At 35.5% G+C, this 15,263-nt stretch overlaps 1 protein-coding gene across 2 annotated transcripts in view; it reads left to right on the top strand.

The window, feature by feature from the left end:
* Nucleotides 1–15,263, top strand: part of LOC127638262 (protein O-mannosyl-transferase TMTC3-like) — a 52,236-nt gene that overhangs the window by 17,009 nt on the left and 19,964 nt on the right. For both annotated transcript variants that reach the window (XM_052119710.1, XM_052119709.1), the window contains exons 6-8: nt 1,781–1,953; nt 6,755–7,007; nt 14,923–15,071. In XM_052119710.1, the coding sequence (XP_051975670.1) occupies nt 1,781–1,953; nt 6,755–7,007; nt 14,923–15,071 (575 nt within the window). The remainder of the gene's footprint in view (nt 1–1,780; nt 1,954–6,754; nt 7,008–14,922; nt 15,072–15,263) is intronic.

The following is a 15,263-nucleotide window of genomic DNA, read 5'->3' as shown; positions in this document are numbered from 1 at the left end:
TGCTGAACACAGCATTTAGCAGAATGTTCACACTGCTCTTTTCCAAACAATGAAAGTGAATGGTGACCAGGGGCTGTCAAGCTTCAAAAATGGCAAAAAGCACAATGAAAGTATCATAAAACTAGTCCATTCTAAATCTCCTAAAGCCATATGATCGCTTTGTGTTTGGAACAAACCAAAATTTAAGTAGCAATCATTTACGAGACACATGAGAACCAATGGCATCATTGATGTCAAACCTGGTGTGAGATATTTCAATGCGCCGTATTTGAATATGCTTGAACATGAAGGAGATTCGAACTGTGTAGAAGATTTATCCTTTTTTTTTTTTTTTTTTTCCTCCAACACGCAAAGATATTATCTATGGCTTCAGAAGACTTTATATGAGCTTTCATGATGGTTTTTGTCATTTTCGGAACTTGATAGCTCTTGGTCACCGTTCATTTTTATTGTATGGAAAAGAGCAGCTTGAACATTCTGCTAAATTTCTATCATTCAGGGATGCAACAAATTAAGGGTGAAAAATAAAGATGGAGTTTTCATTTTTGGGTGAACTTTTCCTTAAAATAAAAGCCATTTCAAAGACCCAGTGTGTTTATTTGAACTTGTCCATTAGTGGTTGGATGTACAGCGTTTCCTTTCCTCTTTTGAACGCCTACCATGCCCTTTGTATTATGCAATTACATTTTACATAATGGACTCTGGCATAATTCTCTTGTGTGCTTGCTCCTGAAAGGGAATGAAAATAAGCAGCTGTTGTTTCTAAAAAGATCCCGAGGTCTATGGCTCTTTACCTTGGACGAATTGTTCCGCAGTTCTTCCTGTATGCAACTTCAGCTATGACTCTAATTCAACCCTTATGCATGAGCATCTCATGGACTTTGATGTTCCAATGAAATATATGTAGCTTAAGTAATTACTCTGATCGGCCTAAGGCGTTACAAGCACAGCAATTAAACAATAATGTATTAAATGTAATGTTGATCTAATGTGTCCGGTGCAGAGCTAATGTGTTGTGTGAAAGTTTTGTTGCAGCATCTTATATAGCACTTACTCTAAGAAGTATCTTTCTTGGTCAGAGATGTGACCTAGTGGTTAGCACAATGTCCTCCATTGAACAGTGGTGCCCATTTGGGAGATGTGGCTTTAGATCTGCCCTACACTCTGTCCCGATCTTCTCTCCTTTTACTATCAATAAAGATTTGTAATTTATTGGAGTAATAGGTTTTTGTGGTGTTTGATATAACTTTAAACGATAGAACTTGCAAAATTATTGATTCATGTTCTTTTTTGGGTTAATAAATGGAGATCAAATAAAGGAGTGATTAGGAAAGATGAAACGTGTTGCCAACAAATAGACCATTTTGATAATATATGGTTTTATATTCTTCAAGCAGTTGTGGTTAATTCTTTTAACTTTGTGTTATATTGTCATAGAAAATGACAGTATTCTGAATAAATATTAACTAACTTGAATGACACAGTAAAAAAAAAAAAATGCTATCTCTGCAACAGAGTGGAATACACATTGTGCACATCGTATAGTGTAATTTGGAGATGAGCCCCCCAAGATGGAAATCCTAGAATCGTCCCTAAACCTAAGAATGAGCAATAGCAATTGTTAATAATTATGTGATTGAAAATGATTTATAAAATATGACTTGTATCATAAACATGACATATAATAATTCTGTATATATATATATATATATATGTATATTTATATATATATATATTGGTTTCTCCTTATGTCAATTGTTTTCCCTCTCTTTTCATACAGTTCACTCTGCCCGTGCTGATTGACACCATAATTCAGGTGTTGAGAGGGAAAGACGGATTCCCCCACGCAGTTCTGCAGACCCTGCTGAAACTCATTGTTCTGATCATCAGCACACTCCTGCTGGTCATCATCAGGGTGCAGGTCATACAGTCCCAGCTGCCAGTTTTTACCAGGTGAGATCACAGCCAAATTAATTTTACCCATGGCTAAATATTATTGTGGGGAAAATATTGTAGTATAATAAAACAGTTTGACTGTGTCACTTATAAGTTTTTTTTACATGTACAAAAAACATGGTAACAGTCAGGAGTCTGGATAGGTGTCAAATACACATTTGTATCATTTTGGCACTGCTGCCGGCAGCGCATTGTAAAACAACGGTTGACTGGCGTAAACAAACCAAACCAGTCACGTACATTTCCTGCTCATTTGTGGTCATCTCTGCTTTTCTCTACCAAATATTTGAAGTATTGATATAGTGCAAAATGGGATTTTCGTTCCAAAAATTGCTCTTGTGTAACTAAGAATACATTTGAGTTATACATTTTAGACATTGATGACACAGTCGGGCCGCTGATGTTTTTGAAAATAAATTCACACCCTGAGGTGGTTGCGAGGTGATGTGGCCTTTAGACTTTGGGATGTGAATTAATTAAGTTCAATGATCAGTGTCCACTTGTACCATGGTAACCACATGTTTTCTGCGATGTGGACGGAATCACTGAATCCAGTCATAAAAATGTAATCAGCTATAAAATGCGGAATGTTATGGAATTTGACATATTTGGTACAAAAATGAATGTTTGAATGTATAATTAATCAAATTAAAATTGTGATATGTCCTAGTATGAGTCTTAAACTGCTAAAGGCTGTGATTTAATTAAATGTATATATAATCTGCATGTGCTACGTGCTTCAAAATGAATTTGGGAAGTTGGCTGCTCATTCACTGACAGCACAGTCATGAGCATGTGTGCTTTTTGTGTGTGTGTAGTGGATGACAGAGAGCAGAGCGCTCTGAATCATACAACACATACAGACTATTCATTTATTTAAATAAATCAAAGATTTTATAGGAGATAACAACATATTACTACTGTATAGTAATTTGTAGACAACATTTTGGTCAACTAAGTGTTGAATATTAAATTCAGAAAACATAAGCAGCCAATAACTACAATATACATCATGACCTCTCGTTTGCTTTTGCTTTAATTTGTTGGGCACAGAAAATGTCCTGTAAATGCCCTGGGAAATTGTGCCTTGAAAAGAGCGGGAACACCGACATTATTGCTGCAAGTTGCTACTTTGTTGGCAAGCAGCCTAAACTTAAACAGTAGCTTATTACTTAAAGCATCATGTTGCATTTGCCATCAAAAAAACACCCCTTACCCAGGGCTTTCTCGCTGTAATGCACAACCTCTCATGTCTTAGTGCTTTATGATAATACACTGATTCATTGCTGTAAAGATTTGTTTTAAATGTAAACGGGTTTCTTTTCTATAGACAAAATAGTGTCAATCATCAACGGGACAATGTGACAAATGAATGTAAACATGTCTGCGGTGTCATATTATGGGAAAATCTTTTTTTTAATCCAGTATGTTAACCGTCTGAAATGTTGTGGACCGTCACAAAACTTATATAAACATCAGCTCCCGTGCCAGACCCAGAAGCACTATTAAAGAGGTTCTCGCATTGTGATCGAATCCTCCCACCCTTGTACAAAATAAGCATCTTCAAAAGTCCAAAAGCTTTGTATAAAAGAGAAGTATGCCTTATACATAGACAAACTCCTTTTCTTTGATCATTACCGGTGAAGTTGATTAGGATCAGTATGAAAAATCCTTTTGGATTTGTCACGGAAGCAATCTCTAATCCCCCAGACATAATCCACCGACTGTCTCCGAACGTCTGTAGTAGCTTAATCGCACTGCTCTCTGGAGACATAATATGCTAGATTAACATACTTTCTATATATTTTATCCTTGAGTTGTATTTTGGAATAATGTGATAATGCTGGAATGTCCCAGCCAAAACAAAAACATTCTTCTTCCAAGCGATTGGATTTATGACCGGGTTGTGCAAATGGTTTTATTGGGTTTTTAATACTTGCAGTTGGCTCTCCCACCCTTGAAACCTCTCTCCCAAAGCACACCCCTCTGTGAAAGCCAAGTGATAAACTTGAGTTTGTGTCCATTTCAAACAGCGGAAATATTTCTGCTTTGGAAAATATTAGTTATTAGTTAACATGGCAAGTGTTTATAGGGAAAAATGAAAGCCGATGTCAAGGTTATTTGCTTTTTTACCTTTTGAAGGTTTGTTTATTTAATATGAGGACTGAATTTTAGTGGGTGGAAAAACAAAAGTCTGTTTCTTTACTGCTGTAGCTGAACTGGTAGAGCATTGCACGAACAACAACAAGGTTATGGGTTCAATTAACCAGGAATTATGCTTACTTATCAAATGTCTTGAAAACACTTTGTCACTTTTGATGAAGGCCTCTTCCAAATGAATAACTGTATAATAAAGCAAAGTACAACTAATGTTTGTACTTGGTTTTAATTAAATCAGAATGCTTTCTCATTTCCTGTTAAATAATGGGTTCCCATAATCATTATTGTCTAGGGAGAAATTTTATTTAATTCAGGAAATACCACCATTTGCCTTAAATTCTTGCGATTCAATGAAAATGAGTAAAATCAACACTATATTATTCTGTTTTGAGAGTCATGAGTCACAACAACTCTTGTCAATTTGGCAGTCTTGTTGTTTTGGTGACACTTGGTGACATTAAATTGATAGTTCACTCCAAAAAAAATTCCATCATTTACTAACAATTATATCGTTCTAGGCTGTCAGTCCCTAACATTCTTCCTTGCATCTCCTTTTGTGTTTCAGAGAAAAAAAAATTAAGTCATTCGGGTTTGGAAATGACTAAATGATGACAGATTTTATATATTTTTTTTTTTGGTTGAACTGTCCCTCTAAATCTGTCTATTGTTTAGTGTGGCTTGGACCCTATTTATTCTCTCTGTTTGTACATGCATGTGGAACATGATTTGTTGCAGAATAGTGGTCATGGGCTGAATTATACCAACATAAATATTGAAAATTTATATGGAAACTAAAGGAAAATGTTCTTTCAAAAAAGTGAAATAGCTGGGAAACATGGAAATCTTGCAGTATGTTGTCAGCTCATATATATTGTCAGATTGCATGTTAAATTCTATGCAGCAGTTGAGATCACCTTGAATGAACCCATTTTTTTTTAACTTTTTTGATTATAGTGCATATAGTATATATTTATTTTCATATTAATGGTTCACAATGTCTTGATTCACAAAATTCACAAAAAGCATTGGTAATCACTGTTTCCCCTTCAGTGAACTATGACTGCAACTAACAATGAGTAAACCTCAAAGAACTTATTTTAGAAGATATTTTACCCCACAATTAAAAGAAAGAAAATGTATTAATACAACAACAAAACAAAAAAAATCAAAAAGGCAAATTAGAATGGTCTTAAAATGTTTTTTGTTTTATTTGTGCAAAATAGTTTTTTTTTTCCAGGACACTACAAGAATGTGGTATTTATTAACATTTGTAAATGTATTTGGTGTCATGAACTAACAAAGAACAATATTTTATACAGCATTTATTCATCTTGGTTAATGTTATAACAATACAATTATTCATTGTTAATTCATAGTGCATTAGCTAATATCAATATACAACTTTTCAATTGAAAAATGTTGAAATTAACATTGACCAAGATTAATAAGTGCTGAAAAAATATTGGTCATTGTTAGTTCATGTTAACTAATGAAGATGACTAATGTTAAAAATTACAACCCTATTTTAAAGTGTTAGCAGCTTTTTTTTTGTTTTTATAAACTAATTGTTACCTTTTTAAACTATTTAAAAAACATTTATCTCCACATTATCACTGTCTTCTTTATGTAATTTATGCTTTGTTCTGATCATTTGTTCCATAATCGTTGTTGCCTTCATTTAGGCCCCTATGAAATAATTTAATGCAATTTGGAAATTTTTTTTTTCCCAAATCCGGTTTTATAGTTTAATTAAATTTTATCAGTAAAAAAACTGTCTCCTCAAATTAATTAATAGAAGTTATCAAATGAAAACAGACCAATTACATTTCAACATTCCATTGCATTATTATTTTATTAAATAAAGAGCATCTACACTAATCCTTACAGTACAATCCAAAACCCAAAATTGGAGTTTGTTGTATTTGTGTTTTATTTTTATTATTATTTATTATTTTAGTCAAATACAGTGCTGCACATTAGAGCATCACAGTATTAATGAAAGTCTTGCTTGAGATATTGCTTAAATATAATGTAATTATTATTGATATTATTATTACTACTACTACTACAATAAATATAACATTTTACTATACAGAAGTAATATATTTCTGCCACATTTTTTTCAATTGCACATGTCTAATTTAATGATGCTTTTATTTTGGCCTTTGATGTGGTTACTGTGAGCAGCGGCTTCTCACATTCATTTACTGTTGAAGCACACCGCTCATGTAGGATATTTGTTTAATTAAATCTCATCCTTTGTGGTTTAATCTTCACACTAGAACATATCACAATTTTAATTTGATTAATTTTGCATTTATACATTAATTTCATCCCAAAGATATAAAGTTCTGTGACATTCCGCGTGTTATAGCGAATTCCATTTTTATGACCGTATTCCATCTGTGTTTTTCATAACACAGAAATCATAGGGCCCTCACTGACACTCAGGAATGAGTAGCCAATAAAAGCCAATACATTTGTTTTCCCCCAGCTAATTGATTAATTGATTTGGAGAAACCCTTTTTCTTCTCTGTGTTTCTCATATCAATTACCCTGTCCAAACAGTCTAGTGCTGCTTTTAACAAATGTCTCTTATGGTGCAAGAACTCATTAATTATTTCCTATCTCTTATTAGGTTTGATAATCCAGCTGCCGTGAGCTCCACCCCAACCAGACAGCTGACCTTCAACTACCTCCTGCCAGTAAATGCCTGGCTGCTGCTCAACCCTTCTGAGCTGTGCTGTGACTGGACTATGGGTACTATTCCCCTAGTGGAGTCACTGCTGGACCCACGTAACCTGGCAACGCTGGCATTTTATGGTTTACTGTGCGTCCTGGCCCATCACAGCCTGTGGTACGCCCACAGCTCTGCCAAGATTGTTATTATGGTAAGTTGGTGGGAGGAGCTTATTGGAAATTTTATTACATCTAAATCAAAGTTTGAATTAAAAGAAATGGAGCTTAATGGCTTCCATCTTTTTCAAAGCCACATTACATTATTTTTTCCGTTGAACACAAAAGGAGATGTTAGGCAGTATGTTAGCCTCAGTCACCGTTTACTTTCATTGTTTGGAAAAATATGCAATGAAAGTGAATGGTTACTAAGGCTAACATACTTGCTTAACTTCTCCTTTTGTGTTACAAGTCAACAGAATATTCATTTTTGGAATAATATCCCTTTACATTTTTCTTGTGGTTTTTCATTTGTTTGTATATACAGGTGAAACTCGAAAAATTAGAATATCGTGCAAAAGTTCATTAATTTCAGTAATTCAACTTAAAAGGTGAAACGAATATATTATATAGACTCATTACAAGCAAAGTAAGATATTTCAAGCCTTTATTTGATATAATTTTGATGATTATGGCTTACAGCTTATGAAAACCCCAAATTCAGAATCTCAGAAAATTAGAATATTGTGAAAAGGTTCAGTATTGTAGGCTCAAAGTGTCACACTCTAATCAGCTAAACACCTGCAAAGGGTTCCTGAGCCTTTAAATGGTCTCTCAGTCTGGTTCAGTTGAATTCACAATCATGGGGAAGACTGCTGACCTGACAGTTGTGCAGAAAACCATCATTGACACCCTCCACAAGGAGGGAAAGCCTCAAAAAGTAATTGCAAAAGAAGTTGGATGTTCTCAAAGTGCTGTATCAAAGCACATTAATAGAAAGTTAAGTGGAAGGGAAAAGTGTGGAAGAAAAAGGTGCACAAGCAGCAGGGATGACCGTAGCCTGGAGAGGATTGTCAGGAAAAGGCCATTCAAATGTGTGGGGAGCTTCACAAGGAGTGAACTGAGGCTGGAGTTACTGCATCAAGAGCCACCACACACAGACGGGTCCTGGACATGGGCTTCAAATGTCAAGCGTCTTACCTGGGCTAAAGAAAAAAAGAACTGGTCTGTTGCTCAGTGGTCCAAAGTCCTCTTTTCTGATGAGAGCAAATTTTGCATCTCATTTGGAAACCAAGGTCCCAGAGTCTGGAGGAAGAATGGAGAGGCACACAATCCAAGATGCTTGAAGTCCAGTGTGAAGTTTCCACAGTCTGTGTTGATTTGGGGAGCCATGTCATCGGCTGGTGTTGGTCCACTGTGCTTTATTAAGTCCAGAGTCAACGCAGCCATCTACCGGGACATTTTAGAGCACTTCATGCTTCCTTCAGCAGACAAGCTTTATGGAGATGCTGACTTCATTTTCCAGCAGGACTTGGCACCTGCCCACACTGCCAAAAGTACCAAAACCTGGTTCAATGACCATGGTATTACTGTGCTTGATTGGCCAGGAAACTCGCCTGACCTGAACCCCATAGAGAATCTATGGGGCATTGCCAAGAGAAAGATGAGAGACATGAGACCAAACAATGCAGAAGAGCTGAAGGCCGCTATTGAAGCATCTTGGTCTTCCATAACACCTCAGCAGTGCCACAGGCTGATAGCATCCATGCCAAGCCGCATTGAGGCAGCAATTAATGCAAAAGGGGCCCAAACCAAGTACTGAGTACATATGCATGATTATACTTTTCAGAGGGCCGACATTTCTGTATTTAAAATCCTTTTTTTATTGATTTCATGTAATATTCTAATTTTCTGAGATTCTGAATTTGGGGTTTTCATAAGCTATAAGCCATAATCATCAAAATTATATCAAATAAAGGCTTGAAATATCTTACTTTGCTTGTAATGAATCTATATAATATATTCGTTTCACCTTTTAAGTTGAATTACTGAAATTAATGAACTTTTGCACGATATTCTAATTTTTCGAGTTTCACCTGTACATATAAAATGAGCCTACTCATTATCTGTTCTTGGATATTCCTGAAAAAACACAACGGAGAGACATGCAGGAATATTTTCAAAAATGGTTTGAAATAATAAGATGCCTTGGGCCTAATTTGCAGTCTGTCAGATATAATTTAGGCTGGTTCTCATCAATTGATCTCAGAAGTTATGGCACATGAGGCATTTTCCCAGAAACTGAGTAAACCTAGTCCTAAATTAAGTATCCCCCCTTGTATCAGAGTGAGTAAGGGTGATCATTATGAGACTGAAATATCAAAATACATTTGAAAGAAATCAAAGCTCTGGACATGTGAAACAGCCACAGGATGTGGCTTGCATGTCTTCATCAATGACATGAGTCTAAAGACAGGATGAAAGCAAAACATCATGATGGTGTCTCACAAATTACATTCAACTCACTGGATGTACTTCCTTTAAGGCACGTCTGTACACTCCGTGACCATCATGGCAAACATCCTCCTGTTTGCTTGAATGGGAGAAGACAGGAATCTTGAAAAATCTTTGTTTCAATAACATAAAGTGGCCCCAAAATGTATAACTACTTAAAGGGATAGTTCACCCAAAAATGAAAATGTTCTCATCATTTACTCGCTCTCATGCCATCCCAGATCCCATATGACTTACTTTCTTCTGTTGAACTCAAATTAAGGTTTTTAGAAGAATGTTTCAGCTCTGTATGTCCATACGATGCAAGTGAATGGTGATAAACTTTGAAACTCCTAAAAGGAGATAAAGTCTGCATAAAAGTAATCGAAACGACTCCAGGGGTTGGTTAATGTCTTTTTGAAGTGATTCAGCTGGTTTTAGGTGTGAACAGACCAAAATATAACTCTGTATAACTCTCTGTACATCTTGACAGTCGTGTCCTTGGCGATCATGATTTCAAGCTCGATTACACTTCCTCCGTGTTTCCACGCATCTTGGAAAACCTGAAAAAAAACTGGTATTTTGCAATGCAGTTTTCCAGTTATGAATAAAAATGTAATGGCAAATAATTATTGTCCTGTTAAATATTTTAGTATAAAAAAACTAACAAGTTTTGTCACTAACAATGTTTTTGTCATATGTACAAAAACATGCTAACAATCAGGACTCTGGATAGGTGTCAAATACACACATTTGTGTTGCTTTGTCACTGCTGCTGGCTGCACATTGTGAAACAACATCAACAGGAGACTCTCATGAGCGAAGCCCTACCTATTTATGTAAAAATTTGATAAAAATGATGCAATATGTTAAAAAGAATAATTAATTCATATGATTCTATTTTCACAGTTTTGATCATAACATTTAATTAAACGGTCGAATACAGAATTCAGAAACCATTTCCATTCAATAATCACAATGAACATCATGATTTCTCATGTGTTTTTGCTTAAATATTACACCCGATGGGTACATAAAATGTCCTTCAAAATTTTATCTGTTCTCAACCAAAAATGTATTGGATCACTTCAGAAGACGTTGAGTAAACCACTGGAGTCTTATGAATTACTTGCATGCTGACTTCATGATCTCTTCATGAGCTTCAAAGGCCTGATTGTTTTCAGCAGAAGAAAGTCATACACATATGGGATGGCATGCGGGTGAGTAAGTGATAAGAGATTTTTAAGTTTTGGGTGAATTATCCTTTAAACCACAACGATGGTTACTTTCATACATTATTTAGGAAAAAGAGCAAACAATCACACATCATGGGGGTCTGATTCAAAATGTAGATAAAACTTGGAAATAGTTTCAGGATTTTGAAAGATCTATGACATAAAATGAAAAATAAATATTTAAGATTTCACACATTGTCTTGGTCACTTATCAAAATTAGGGGGTGTCAGTACAGACATTAACAAAGAAAATGTAAAATTGCACTCAATGTCAAAACGTTTGCCGATCCCTGTACTAGAGTTAAGAGTAACTGCTTCATACATTAAGTCCCTTAAAAATGACTTTGGGACCAGTTGATTTAAAGTAAATGGCTTTGGCTTAATGAGTTAGAAAAGTCTAGCATCATTTGTTTGCAAAATGCCATTTAGTTTGATATTTTGCATGTAGTGTCATGACTTTAACAGTGTTAAATGTGGCTAAAGTTCACAGTACTTAATGGGGCTACATAATTCAAATCAGTAAAAAAAAGCTTCTTTAGCTCACATCATAAAAATTGTATATTTCAGGCTGGTCGAGCTAAAGCACATGTAAATTCTAGAGTAAAAAAAAAAGTGTTGTGATATTTACAATGTATTTGTGTTCAAGTGGGACAACTTCTTTTCCTTATTTGATACTAGTAATACTTCACTTCTTTATCATTGAAAAGCACATCAACACTTGCTAAAACGTACCTGAAAACATACTTGATGCTTGGAAATGCATGTAAGAATTGTATTAAAAAGTGCAGTTATTTGTTACTTTTGGGTTCTAAAACACACTTATTGTTTTCATTTCAGACTTGAAAACTTGAAGTCTACTAGCTGTACTAAAAACATTGTTTCACACCGTTTCATACCCAGAGTTCTGGAGTACAGTTCAATTGAACTATAATAGCTTTAGGAAACTGTCTCAACTCAGATTTAATGATTCATGTCTTCTGAATGAACATAGATTTAATTCTCGCTAAACTTTGCAACTTTGTGTCAACAAAATGGTGCACAATTACATTTTTCTTCGTTAACAGCCAAAAGAGGCATATTTTTTTAACTTCTTGTCATAAAAGAGCTTATCCAACATAGCTTGCAGCTGAAGCTCTAATATCTAATATATCTGACCACTGGCTGATTCCCCGCTCTCGAAAGTTCACAGTGTCACAGTTTATATTCCCTCGTCTTGTGTTCACATCTCTGCACATTTGTTGTGTAACAACACATTGAATTCTTCTTGTGTGTCTCCGCGCGCTGTCAACAGAGTTTGGTGAACTTCCTCGCTCTGTTGGCAGAGGCTGTTCTTTGAGACCGGGGGACACAAATCATTATTAGTGGACAATGCGAACGATGAAGGAGGGAGGGGTTGAGTTTTTACATTTTGCTACGATCTGAGTGGTTTGGAGGACAGAGAACAGGTTGCATGAGGATATAAGTTTGTATCTGTTTGATTTGGCCACGCTTAGTTATTTTAATGATTCCCTGTGGGACAACTATCTCCTCTCATTCTGTGCAAACAGGAAAAACTTTTGTTGTGAAGGTTTGGCTAATTTGACTGAACATTTTTTATGCCGCATGTTCAAAAGCAACCAAACAGCATGCAGAGCCGCAGCTTATAATAACCGAGGAAGAAGCTTTTATTTGAGCAGTAACATCTTTCATTCACGTTGATTTTGGCCTCTCAATCAACGAGCAAATTGGATAAATATGATGTCCTCTACACTGCTGTTTTCCTACTCCGTTAAATCTGCTCCTGAGCAAGCAACGCCTGACGGTTTAGTTCTCGGCACACTCTGAAGCCGTTGCCAAAACCAATACTGCAATTTCATTATTAAAACCACATAATGTGAGATGAATGCCCCTGTTTTTGGAATCGTGCGATTAAAAAGCCTCCTCTCTATAGCGCCCTAGAGTTTACATCACGATAAACTCATAAATTTGGGGAAGCTTTGAAAAGCGATTCTTCTGCTGATAAAAGGTGAGATTAGGCGTAGCTAGACAAAACAAAATAGTTTGTTCTTCAAAACAGGGTGTCCAAGGGCTGTGCCCTTAAAGGGGTTCAGTGTTTCAAAAAATCCTGATCCATCACCTTGTCATAAGGTGCTTTTCATGAATAAACCCCATAATCCCAATCTTACATCTTGTGGCCTAGCAAGCATTGTGCGAGGCAGGCATGTTTGCCTATGGTTGATGGGAAGGACCATGTTTGAGGAACACTGCAATGACATGTTCCCGTTTGCGTTAAATAAATCATGATTGTTTGTACATTTTCACCATTTAAAGAAATTATCTCTGTCCATCAGGATTACGTAGCTCAGTAGTTGTGTTGCATGTCTAGCATGTATAATTGGGTTTAGTTTGAGATTAATCAAACTCATGGTTTTGGTTTTAGACAAAGCTTTATGAAACCAGCCAAATGTAAGAGTTATTAGTATTCAGACCTGCACAAGCTTGTCTGAACCCAACAATGAGAACATTTAAATCCAAGATTTTTTGTTCTGGAATTTCACTATTTACTGGGCCATTTTTGTGCCTCGTTGGTCACATAGACAAATCCCTAATTGGACGTAAGAACGAGTGGTGTGTATATTTCCCCTCAAATATGAAGAAAATCCCATTTTCATAACATGTCATTTCAATGTTTACTAGCCAGCACAGTTTCACTATATTGGTTCAAAAACTGCTCAAACTTCAGAAGGAATGCCATTCTAGACACCAGCTGTACACAGAATATTATTGTATACCTTTGCTGTGTACAGAACCAGATTTTGACATCTTTATATGAAATGTAACTTTGAAGGGACTCCCTGGTCATATGTTCAAACACACAAGGAAGGAAGTTGTACCAGTAGGCCTGGAAAATGTTGTCATACGATAACATTAGTCTGTTTGTTCATGGTTGTGAAAGTATTTTGTTCCTTATGAAAAAGGTACAGTATGGTTTTAGATGTTTAGTACACTTTTTAGATGTGTATACACTGATTAGTGCACTTCCTTTTAAAACAGTAAATGTTTTTATGCAAATGTGTCATTTTTTTAGACTAGCACTCCATCTGTAAGAGATTAAAGTATTAGATGAATAATGGGACAGTCCATGAATAAGGTACAAATTAGGGCCTGAAACGCTTAATGTAATTTTAAGTAATTTTCTCTTTGGGTCTGTGAAATGGTCTGTGAAAGGAGGTGGTTAACCTTGATGTTGAAATGTTGATTATCGAGCAAAATGTTATTTGAGGGGTTTTATTTTATATTAATAAAAAAGCTTTTGGTCATTAAAATAAGATTAATGCCAAATTTATGAAACTGTTGAGAATCCAAATTTTTGTAAGGGAGGGTATACAAACGCATATACACTACCATTCAAAAGTTTGGGCACTTGCCTGAAATGTTTCTCATGATCTTTTAAACCTTTGATCTGAAGGCATATGCTTAAATGTTTGAAATTAGTTTTGTAGACAAAAATATAATTGTTCCACCATATTAATTGATTTAATTACAAAGCTAAAATTGTATTTAAAAAAAAAAACGTTTTTGAAATCGATGACTAGGACCGAATAATTAAGAAAAGTAGCCAATAAGCACCCAACATAGATGGGAACTCCTTTAATATTGTTCAATATAAGCATCCCAGGGTGATACCTCAAGAAGTTGTTTGAGAAAATGCCAAGAGTACATTTCTGCAAAATCTAGGCAAAGTGTGGCCACTTTGAAGATGCTAAAATATTTTTTATTTATTTAGGATTTTTTTTGTCACAACATAATTCCATTTCTATTATTCTATAATTGTGATGACTTCACTATTATTCTAAAATTTGAAAAAATTAAATGAAGAATGAGTAAGTGACACTTACCGTAGCCTTTCTTTAAGCTCGAACGTGTCTGGCCATTCTGCATTGACCTCGCTCATCAACAAGGCATTTCCATCCGGAAAACTGCCGCTCGCTGGATGTTTTTTGTTTTTGGCATCATTCTTGGTAAACTAGAGACAATCCCAAGAAATCAGCAGTTACAGAAGTCATCAAACCCGTCTGGCATCAACAATCGTGCCACAGTCCAAATCACAGAGATCAAATTTCCAAAAAGTTTGATGTGAACAAAAACTGAAGCTCCTTACCCATATCTGCATGATGTTATGCATTGGACTGCTGCCACATGATTGGTTGATTAGATAATCACATGAATATGTAGATGTACAGGTATTCCTAAAAGAGTGCTCAGTAAGTGTACTTGATGCATTTAAAATGCTAGGTTAATACTTTTCATGCTAGGTTAATTTTAGTTTAGATAATAGTTTATTTGTGTTTGTACCATGTTTGTGGGAAGTACAGTATCATTTGGTAGTTATTTCTCTGGTCTTTTTTTTTGTCTCTTTTAGGCACTGTCTCTTATCGTCCTCCCTTTCATTCCTGCATCCAATCTGTTTTTTCCAGTGGGCTTTGTTGTGGCTGAAAGAGTCTTGTATGTGCCCAGTATGGGATTCTGTGTTTTGGTGGCCCATGGAATCAAAATTATTTCCCAAAGAGGGTAAACTTCGCCTGAACAAATCCCTATACCTTACTCTCTTCGGTTTGTTCACACTGCACACAAATCCAATTTGGTTTTCAAATCCAATTGCTGTTGATGAAATATGATTAGTTTGTTAAGACAGTGTAGTTAATATCAACTATATATGGGTTGCTATAGCGTCAGCACGATGCCTAGAGACGTTCTCCTTCC

Source organism: Xyrauchen texanus, chromosome 46 (assembly GCF_025860055.1).
Source record: "Xyrauchen texanus isolate HMW12.3.18 chromosome 46, RBS_HiC_50CHRs, whole genome shotgun sequence".
Lineage (NCBI taxonomy): Eukaryota > Metazoa > Chordata > Actinopteri > Cypriniformes > Catostomidae > Xyrauchen > Xyrauchen texanus.
This window is presented reverse-complemented; position numbering and strand designations above follow the sequence as displayed.